The sequence below is a fragment of the Neopsephotus bourkii genome, unplaced genomic scaffold (assembly GCF_033783945.1).
Source record: "Neopsephotus bourkii isolate Nb327-2 ecotype Australia unplaced genomic scaffold, CSIRO-AGI_Nbou_v1 NB_1765, whole genome shotgun sequence".
NCBI classification, from domain to species: Eukaryota; Metazoa; Chordata; class Aves; order Psittaciformes; family Psittacidae; genus Neopsephotus; species Neopsephotus bourkii.
Window position 1 is genome coordinate 11,412,748 of NW_026902239.1, and position 10,987 is coordinate 11,423,734.

At 41.6% G+C, this 10,987-nt stretch overlaps 1 protein-coding gene across 1 annotated transcript; it reads right to left on the reverse strand.

Moving 5' to 3' along the window:
- Positions 1-1,314: 1,314 nt before the first annotated feature.
- On the reverse strand, positions 1,315-10,591 carry GJA1 (gap junction protein alpha 1). Its single transcript, XM_061378458.1, has 2 exons — positions 10,340-10,591; positions 1,315-4,386 (listed from the first exon to the last, which is right to left on the reverse strand). The coding sequence occupies exon 2, from the start codon at positions 4,368-4,370 to the stop codon at positions 3,225-3,227; it is 1,146 nt and encodes a 381-aa protein (XP_061234442.1). The 5' UTR covers positions 4,371-4,386; positions 10,340-10,591; the 3' UTR covers positions 1,315-3,224.
- Between the last annotated feature and the right edge of the window lie 396 nt (positions 10,592-10,987).

A 10,987-nucleotide genomic window follows, 5' to 3' on the forward strand; every position in this document is an offset into this window, starting at 1 on the left:
TTATATCATATGGTATTTTTTGTCAGCTGCAGACAATGCTATTGCTGCTGCAGATATGCACTGGGAGAAAGCATATAAAGCATTGGATAAATGGCACACAAAATGTGTCACTCTGGTAATTTTGGAGCGTGTAATGAATGCACTCCATATAAATCTGGGTGGGAGAAATGGCCTGTGGAATGTCTTTATCCTACACACGCACAAACATGCATTATCCACAAAAGATCACTCAAGAGAGCCTTGGCACTGAAGCACTAATTTGTATCAGTTGTCCAAGATGCCTCAAGGAACTGAGTCCTTAACGTGTAACATACCTGACAATCAGCCTGTGTAGGAGACACCAGATTTTGTCTCAGGGTGAGACCTTCCTTGGATGTTTCTGTATCCACCTTTCCACGGGCATGATCCTCACAAAATGCTTGGAATGCCCTTCCCTTTATACAGACGAACTAGGACAAGCCAGCTGAAATGACTCATTGTTATTAAGGACTACTTGAAGGAGTCATTCCTTGTGCTGGTTCTTGTGTAATATCTTTTAGAACTGCAAGTCCATTACCACTGTCCTGCTTAATTTCCCCCTTGTTTACCAGTAGGAGGGAGGAAGAATTTGGACTAAAATGGCAAGCAAATCTGAAAACAGAAAGCTGTATGATAACTGCATGACCATCGTATTTCGATTTTTCAAATAAAGAGTTTGAGCTATCTTTCCTTTACAGTTAAATGCTGAAAAACCAAGCACTGTATGTCTTCATTAGGGAAAGGGACCTAAATGGTGAAGCAGTAACCACCATGTGAAATCCCAGCCTTATTAAAATCAGTACCTTTCTCCCATTGACTCAGAAGGAATGAGGACTTCATTCCAGAAATTGAAACTGTCAGTCAAAAAATCCGACTACATGGGGAAATGTAAACTAGAGGCAATGATTTCATAAGGTTGAATATAGGTCATATATAAAAATCGCTTGAAAAAATATGCGATAGTATCTTACTACTATCTTTTTAATGATAGCTTGCAAACATATATATTTTCTGAGGCTCATGGCAAGATTTGAATTGCAATAGTTCATGCTGAGTATGACTTCGTTCAGAAGTGGCATAGCACAAACAGTGCTTGGTTTTCCAGTGTTGTGAGAGTATCTGAATCTGGTCCTGCAAAATTTCAGTTCAAAGTAAATCCAGATGGATTAAATAAAGAATACTGCTGAAATGCAGTGCAACTGGGGAAAAACAAAGAGGGGAAGGACGAGTTTGGATTGTAAGACTGAAACAAAAGATATATGTCCATATAAAACAGTAAAAGACAATTAGAAAATATATATTTATACTAAATTAAAACTTTATTGACTAATGTTCTCCAGACAACATGATCCAATGGAGTATGGCTGCATACATGCAATGAAGTTGAACACAACAGTAGTTTAACATGGAATGTCAAACAAATTAATACAATCCATTAAATGAAACAATTTATCGGTGTTGCTGCAAAATGAAACCAAGCTATGTATTTCCTTGGTCAACCTGTGTTCAGCTAAGAGGCTATGCATTTGAAGAAACTGGTAGATTTCCTTAGCATATATTTCAAATAAATTAGCTAGAATTGTACTCTTTAAAAATCCTTTCAACTTCACTTGCATTTCAAACAAAATCTAAGTGTAAACACTAAAGTTGCTAGAGCCAACTAGAAAGACCTGTCAAACTCAGAGTGGACATTACAGTTCAGTGAATGTGAATATTCAGAACAAGAAAAATACCAGTTGCTGCAAAAGTCATGTATTTTATTATTAATCCAGCACAAAGCATTTCTTCTAAGTTTCTCACATAAAAGACTAAAGCTTGCTTACAGTACTACATCTTCTATCATTCAAGCATCATTATTACCTATCAGGGAGATTGGCTAGATGACCTAATGGGTCTTTTCCACCCCTAAGTTCTACAAAAGAAAATCATTCATGCCAGTAAGAACATGGTTCGCTACATCCTGGGCTTGATCCTGTAGCCTTTGTTCAGGCAAAACTCCCACTGATTCAAAATATTTTCCAGAGCAAGACATCCAGGATTAGGCCCTTTTGATTTTTTATTTTTTAAAAAAGCATCCATTTCGGATATGTGGAAAATATTCTATAAAATTTAAAAAAAAATATGACATGTGCTTGACTTGCATTGAAGGAATCTAGAGCATGTAAACACCATAGTGGCCCACATCTTCACAATACCCATGAGAAAGTGTCAACTGCAAATAATCTCTGTGCATTTATTTCCCAATGAATGCTTCCGAGGGTGTTTCATGTATATCTTTACCTCCACAACCACACATATATGTACACCCTTAACATACACGAGGGTGTGACAAAATTCACTAAAGCCAGTTGCTTGCCTGTCTTAATGCTTAAATCTGCAAGTGGCAGCAAACTGGGCTTTATATGATACTAATTAGACTTTATGTGAGCAGCAGGACATAAGTATCGCTGTGGGCAAAAGAGTGTGGCTGCTGGCTCTACTAATGTGGAGCCATCCCGGTTATGCACATCACAAAATCTACCTGCGTGAAGAGCTGGAAAAGCAGGTGACCAAGCATTTCTTGGTGGGCCATATCTGAAATTTAAGTTGAATGATTTAGAGGCTGTGGATTGTCCACACAGGAGCCTTTTGACAACCTGGAGGACCATGTTGGGAAGTTTACCTTCAAAGTGCAACTTTCCAAGAATGGAATGCTCTTGACAGGGAAATGATCAGAGGCAATCCTGGACTTTTTTGCTTGTTGAATAGGAAAAATGTTTTCATCTTCAGGCAGCACTTCACCCTGACAAATGTGAGTTCAGTTATTATTGGGTTTTAGTATTACAGAAGATTCTTTAGAAACAAACATGATAGTACACACATACACATACACTCAGATATTTACAGCCTTTCTAGAAAAAACACCCCCCTACCTTAGTATTGACTACCTATCTTTTTCATGTTTTTTTTTCTTTTTAGTATTTAAATTCTTTAAACCAGCTACATTAAATACCAATGTGTACTGTACCACCCCACACCAACCCGACATTCCCCCCAAAAAACAGCAAGTATTTTAAAAGTTTGTTCGCTTGTTTGTTTGCTTTTATGGTTGTTAAAATCCTCTGCTTGAGACTGTTAAGTACCACCTCCACTGGAACAAGATCAGCACTGACTGCATCTTCCAACGCATGTTGTTTCGTAGTTGAGCAAGTACTGCAGCTAGAAGCTTAGATCTCCAGGTCATCAGGTCGAGGCCTGCTGCTGGCTCGGCTGCTGGCTCTGCTGGGAGGCCTCTGGTCCACAATGGTAAGCGGTTGCAGCTCGTGCCCCGACGCCAGTTTTTTAGTGTTCTGGTGCTCATCAGAGAAGTCGAAGGGCTGCGCATGCGAGTTGGAGATGGTGCTGCCAGCCTGCCCCATTCTGTTCTGCTCCGCACTGTAGTTGGCCCAGTTTTGCTCGCTGGCTTGCTTATTGTAGTTACGACAGGAGGAATTATTCCTGTCTCCGGTCACGAGCTTGTACCCTGGGGGAGACATGGGAGACAAGGGGGCGGTCGGGGAGGAGCAGCCATTGTAGTAAGCATATTTGGGGGAGCCACAGTCCTTGGAGGGGCTTATGGCACCGCTGTGGGAGTAGGGGTCATTTTTCCCTTTCACACGATCCTTGACACCCTTGAAGAACACGTAGAAAAGCTCAATGATGTTCAGAGCAAGAGACACCAAGGACACAACCAGCATGAAGAGGATGAAGATGGTTTTCTCAGTTGGACGGGACAGGAAACAGTCCACTCTGTGCGGGCATGGATCTCGCTCACAGGTGTAGATGGCATTCAGGCTAAACCCATAAATGTACCATTGAATCAGCAAGAATGCCACCTCGAAGACAGATTTAAACAGGATGCTGATGATGTAAGTACGGAGCAGTCCCCCACGCATCTTCACTTTGCCATGCTCTTCTATCCCATACTTGAATTTCTTAATTTCTATTTGCTTGAGGTGCATATCCACATTCACACCGTCATTTTGGACCACCTTGAGCTCTTCTTCTCTTTTGTTCAGCTTCTCTTCTTTCCTCATTACATAGAACACATGTGCCAGGTACAAAAGTGTAGGTACAGACACAAATATGATCTGCAGAACCCAGAAGCGTACATGGGAGATAGGGAATGACTTGTCATAGCAGACATTCTCACAACCAGGCTGTTGAGTGTTGCACCGGAAAGCAGACTGTTCATCTCCCCAAGCAGATTCAACTGCTGTCCCCAAGAGCAAGATTCGGAAAATAAAGAGGACAGACAGCCACACTTTCCCTCCTGCAGTAGAATAGGCTTGAACCTTATCAAGAAGTTTTCCCAAGGCGCTCCAATCACCCATCTTCACAGGATGTTGGCTAAAGAAGGACACACACAAGAAAAAAGCGATAGTTAAGACAGAGCTTTCATACCTTTGATACACTGAATCACAGACCAATGTTAATAGAGCAGTGATGTCAGCTTGGTTTTAATTCACGTGTTTTACGTGATCTGAAGAGCAACCTAATTTTAGTTAGTCTGCAGGTGGAATGGAAAGTCAGGGAAACTGAAAAAGAGAAAGTAACACATAATGTCTCAGAGCACAGTGAAAAACGGAAGTTTCTAATTTCACTCCTGTTTTCAAGAAGACCATGACAAGCTTCAGCTTCCTTGGTGGCAGCCTCAGTTCCATGATGTATACCTGCCTCAGGTAGAAAACAGCTGTGACACACTGGTGAAGCAGGGTGTGTAGGTGCAGAGTGGAATAGCCTGAATATTCTAAGAACACATGAAAGATTTGTCTCTTTTGGTGTGCATCACTCAGAGTAGTTTTTATGTTCACTCTTTAAAAAAGAGTAAGAAAGCTAAACATCATATAACCTAGACATAAAAGGTTATACCAAGTTAATGCCAGGGTCGGGTACCTAAAATTTTATCCTTGCAAGAAGTGTGCTGTATTTCCTACAGCAACATGAAACTGAGCTCTTGCATATCTTGTGTGTAATACAGTTAAGAGTATAGCTCCTCATGATGCCAAGTTTATAGTATACTGAATTTCAGAAAAAAAGCCCTTGGTATCTATTCACAGTTTATACATTGGTATTTGCAGCACAGAGATTACAGTTAGCATACTTTACCTACAGTTTTATGAACCAAAACCAGTAAATACATGAAACGCAGCTAGGCTCATGTTACTAAATTGGAGGAACTGGTTTCCTGTTTATCTGTGGCTTGCTTGATTCATCAGTTTCAGCTTTGTATTTGCATCTTTTTGTATTTAAATTCCTTCACTTTGTTTTGAAAGGAAAAAAGACTTAGCAAGAAAAAAAGGTAAATGAGCTCTTTCTGTTTTTAAAGCAACTCCTGGCATGCAGTTTGCATTCCAAGTGTGGAACACTGCAAGTTTAAATCGTCTCTCTCCACTTGAGTTTTAAAGTGCGCATTTCTGGGACACAGGCAGCTTCCTGGGGATATCTAGCAATACACAGGGTGACAGAAAATGAATTGTTTACTTTATGTTCTAGCTTCATAGGAAAACCAAAATTCACTATAGGATTTTTATCAACTGGAGAAAGGTAATCTTAACTGCATTAAAAACGTATGTTTTAACTTGCCCCACATCAATACATGTGAAATTGGGCACTTAAAAGGAAAAATAATCACGAAGTTTTCCTTTTAAAGTACATGCTGCTGGGCATAGGTGTTTGTTCCGTGCATACTGAGTAATCCCTTCCTGGTATTAATAGTTCTGATATTGTCCAAATGATTTCCTTCCCATCGCATCATGGATATATTCCCTAGTGAAGGTCATTTATAGAAAAAAAACCTTTCTGGATAATTCATAAAATAGGAAATTTTAGCACCAAGGAGATCTTCTTTCAAGAAGCAGTGAGTCACTGGAAACACATGATTGTAAGTCTGGCAAGCTCAAGCATAACAATAGATGCCAAATAAAAACACACCGTTCCTGCCATCGGAAAGAGTCTGGGAGAGTAATGGGAGACAAGTGTTTAAAGTGCTCACTCTTATAGCTCAGAGATGACAATTATCTTTAACCCCTGAAAAATACCCCAGGGCCATTTCCTCAGTCAGCTTAGTCAGCTTGCTCTGAAGTCTACCTACAGACCTTGCCTGCAGCCCCTTCCCCATGCAATTAGCTCTTCACATGAATGAAGCCCCATCAAAGGGTCAGGCCTCCTTCAGACTTAAATCTGTAAGCCACCGCTGCTGCTGCTAGGAGTAGGCAGCGTGTTTATATCTGACACATCCCTTCAGCCATCCCAGCTTTCACTCTTCTCAGGAAAGGCGAGTGTGCCTTTATGGGACCTGGTGGCAGAGGAGTCAGGCGCACGAGCGCGGAGGTCTCTGGAAAGGCTGGAGTGAAATGTGACCAGGGTCCTCCTCAGGCTGGGATTGTTAAAACAGAGAAACAGCCTGTAACTATACATCATGTGAAGTGTGTTTTAAAGGGAAGCTATTTGCTCCATGTCGTGGAAGTGGACAGAAGGAGCCTTTTTCCAAGTAACAGTTTCTTAATTTAATTAGTCAGGTCTGTGATGATTTGAAACTACTGCATTAACAGACTTTTCTCAGACTCAACATATTTTTTTACTGTCTAAATGTTATTTCAGATTGTAAGTTCGATTAAGAAAACAGAGGACGTGTTATTTCTAGGCTGGTACGTGTGGTTTGTTTTTTAATTACACTCCACTCTGGTCCATTAATACAACATGATTTACTTCACTTTTGACCTACTTAATCCCACACCTGCAATATTTTGAGAATTTACTACCTATTTTTTTTTTATTTGCTTCAGCATGCAAAATTGCTAAGTTTCATTTATGTCCTCTGGCAATATAAACTCCAGGAGGAAACATTCCATGCTTGAATTACTCATACATAGCTTTGAAAAGCAACTTTTTTTTAAAGAGATCAGTTACATGCTGGCCTTTGCCAGTGATAAAAACCCCTCATCAATTCAAAACATTGTGCTGTTGATCAGATAGCCTCGTGGTGGCACAAATATATTATTCCTTTGCTTAAGTGGATTCTATTGCTTTATGAAACACAGTACTCTGTTTTGTAGAGAAAATTCATTCATCGGCTCTAACTTGTTTACTTTCAGGGCACTGAAAGACCATTTTTATTAACTGATTACAGTATCGGTTTACTGTGTATAAAAAGAGGTTTTGTATCAAACAGTTATTTAAGTATTCTAGCTTTGTAAATAGTTTGAAATGGACGGCAGATAACCTCTAAAAACAGTTCTTCAGCATTCTGGACTTTTAAAACTTCCAAATGCCTTAAATGAGTCCCCAGAAGGACAGAGGTTGACCTGATCAATTGATTTCAGTACTTCAGGAATTTAAGGATACAGCTCATGATGAATATGTGTATTTCATAAGCTCTTACTATTACTTTACAGCATTATAACCTTTTTCTGAAACAGACCAATGCTGGCCTAGTAAACTCTCTGAAAGATGAATTTCTTCCAGGTCCTACTGTGTGTGGGTAAAGATAGGGGAAAAAAGCCATAGAGCAGAAGGAGATATGACAGCATTCATCTGCATGGGTTTGGATGACCACATACAGAAGAAATTTGATCTGTAAGCCGCAATTAAGAAATTCTACAACTATTTTTTATGGACAGTATTTATCATGTCATCTGGTTCATATTTTCCAGGAAGAATAATGCAAACTCAGTGCTGTGGTAATATGCCCAGGTCTGACCACTGTGATAGAAGGTCACTTGCTAGCTCATGGAAGAGATGTAAGGGTTAGAGTGGGATCTAAAATGGGATTGTGCAGCTGAAGCAGTTGGGAAACAGGCCAAAGTTTTGGTTTTCCAACTTTTCCTCCCTTTTTATGAGCGCTCACACACACACAAATAGCCAACAAAAGAGAAGATTCTGGACCTTGAACATCAATCAGCTTGAGTATTTCTCCAAAGCAACCAGCGGTGCAGAGAAAGCGGCTGAGATGTACAACTGATGGGGTTTGGATGGGTTGGAACAGTGAAGACTAGCTTTCTGAAACATTACAAGTGACTTCCAGACATTCCCCTGGAAAGGTGCAGCTCATTTGTAGGTCTGCGGATGAGCGTCAGTTCCTTTCATCCCCTGGACAAAGATTGCGCACTAAATGGTTGCAGTAACTGGGATTTAAAGTGTCACAACTGTGTTTTTTTTCGCTGTCTGCTAGTATTGCCGGTAGTCAGCTGCTAGTGGATCTATCTGCCCACAGACTTTGCCTCTCCCATCTTGTACCCTCTATACCTAATTTAATTTTAGCGGTGTAGTTGCAAAAGCAACTGTAAGGACTTTTTTAGATATTCTCTAGTTGTACAAGTCAGGTCTACCCTGTGTGTTACTGCCCAGATTCATCCCTCTCCTCGCTTGCTTTGAATCAAAGATGAAACACTGAATTCCCTGAATGGGTCTCAGACCCTCTTTATGCTCCTGCCAGCGGATTTTGAAACCTGGATTTCTGGAACATATTTGTTGCATACACTACAGCCCAGGTGACTCCACTAAGGATAAATTCAGTGGGTAACATGGGGAAGAGATACCAGAGACTGGGGGAAAGACAGCGACATATCTGATGAAATAGATAGATTGCTCAATGTCATCTAACCTTCCTCACACCCACAGGAATCCTTGGCCTAAACCGACGTTCATTTCAGAGACAAACAGACATAATCTTTCGGGCTTGCATAATATGAGACCTGAGATAATGTTACAGTGTTGAATCTTTTTGCGCTTCTGAGTGTATAAGTGCTCAGATTTATGTTGCAAATCAAATCCCTCTTTTCCCTCCCCTGAACCCAGCCTGATGCTCACCCTTCTCCCATTTGTATGCTTGTTAGGTGTCATGGGTCAGTGCCAGTGTTTGGCTTTGAAGTTTCTGAAGGAAACACTTCAGTAAACATCCCAAAGACTTGAGGCTTATATTCTGCAGTGTAGTGTGCCGTCCAGATGTTAAAAACGGCAGGATGAAAGCTTCACGCGAGGCTTCCAACTTGCTCCCTATGCGCGTACACACGCACACAGATAGAAGTTGGGCACAAGGTGTCCATAACCCATTTATGTCCTAATTACCAGGGTTTTTTGTCATAAATCTCACATACAAAAATCAAAAGGAACTCCTCAGACAAAATACGCCACTTCATGATGCTTGCTGGTTATCTCCAGGCAGAATGTGAGGACACACATAAGCACACAGTATTCTTGCCTGAGAGGAGAACATGTTACTTGATAAGATAGACTGTGCTTAATCTGTCTTTCAGATGAAGGCTTTTTCCTGCCTCCTCGTGTGGCTCTTTAACTACTGGCTAGCAGCAAGCAACAACTGCTGTTAAGAAATCACTCCAGGTCTTGCAACGTAAAAACCTTCTTAGTTCGCCAACAGATGCCATGAAGCATTTTTTCCCTCTTCATTTTGGTATTTAAGCCTTTAAGGTAATATAAAGGGAATGTGTCATATTGGAATTATGACACATATTGTGGATATTCTTTCAAGTTCCTCCTAGACAACTTGCATTTACATCTACCCAAGTCTTTTACAAACTTTGCCAGCGTGGTAAGGCATATCATGGTATCTCACATTCCTTCTCTAAAATCCCTAACCGAGGTTGCTAAAACAGAGTAACTATATACAAACCAGGTTAAAAACCCATAACCCACGTCTGGATTTTATCACATCTGTATTAAAAGAAGAGGGGAAAACCTATCAGGAAGACCACGTGCCAGTCACCACTGCAGTAGCTGCAGCATTTAACAAAGCACCTAATTAAGAACCTTGTTCCGCGCAAGCTAGTAGACATCAATCAGGATTTCCATAAGAAAGCAGAATGTGCGGGGCAGAAATGGGGTGCGCTCAGGACAAGGTCTCCCTGTAGCTGACTTTTGATGCAACTTCGGTACCACCGAGGCAGCTGAGGTGCACCTCCAGTTTTCAGCTCTTTAAAGGAGTTCATTTACCCTGAGAGAAGGAAGGGCAGAAAGGAGGGATTTCACCCAAACACCAGCAACAAGTCTGCAGCTCAGCCCCGCAGCCGCAGCTTCACCGCGGTTCCTCCTCCAGTGGAGCAAGGCTAGAAGTTGTGGATTTGTAGGAGTTGAAGAAACGTACAGAAAGAAGACGAAAGAAAGCAAAGAACTTCTGCAAGTTTGAACTTAGCACTTTATGAGAACTCACGGTTTTAGAGATGTGTATTTTAAAACAAGTTCACCCACCAGCGCAGTAACACAAAATGCTTGGGGTAAGAAAAAAAAAAGTGTTTTCAGAAAAAAGTGATACACGAAGATGGAAAAGGCAAACTTTTCAACTTACCCTTGCTGATCAGCAGTGCAACTGGATCAGAATACTTCTTTGGAGGGTTAAAGTAAAATGGAAGAGCACGTTCAGACACTCAGACCTGTTTAAAAGTCTACTGCTGCTTTGTATTTTTCATCCTTCCTTCCCCACTAATGAAAGAAAAGTGCTGATACCTCGTAAAAGTTTTTTCTACCTTGGAACACTGGGAGAGCTTTTAACAAGTTTTTAAGGCTCTGGCTGTGCAAGAGGAGGGGAAAAGGAGGGGTGGAAGCCCGGGAGGAGGGGCGCTCCGCGAGTGGGGAGGAGGAGGAGGAGGAAGGGGGGGAGGAGGGACAGAACTGAAGGCACAGCAAAAACCCGCTCGGGGAAGCGGGGAAAGCCGGGGCATGGAAGCCCACTCTTGCTGATCTAACAAAACAAACATAAGAGGAGGCAGCAGCCACCCCGCACCTCCCCTCCCCCCCCGGCCACTGAGGGCACCTGGGTGGTTTTGCATCCACATCTGGGCTTGCCTGGGACAGGCGAAACAACTTGGCTCTCTGGTGTGCCCCAGGAGTTTCGCTACAGGGAGAGGGCAAAATGCATGAAAGGGATTAGTAGGTAAGCAGCGTGAGCCTCCTGGATGCTGGGGCTGGACCGCGTAGCTGCTTTCTCCAGTCCCTC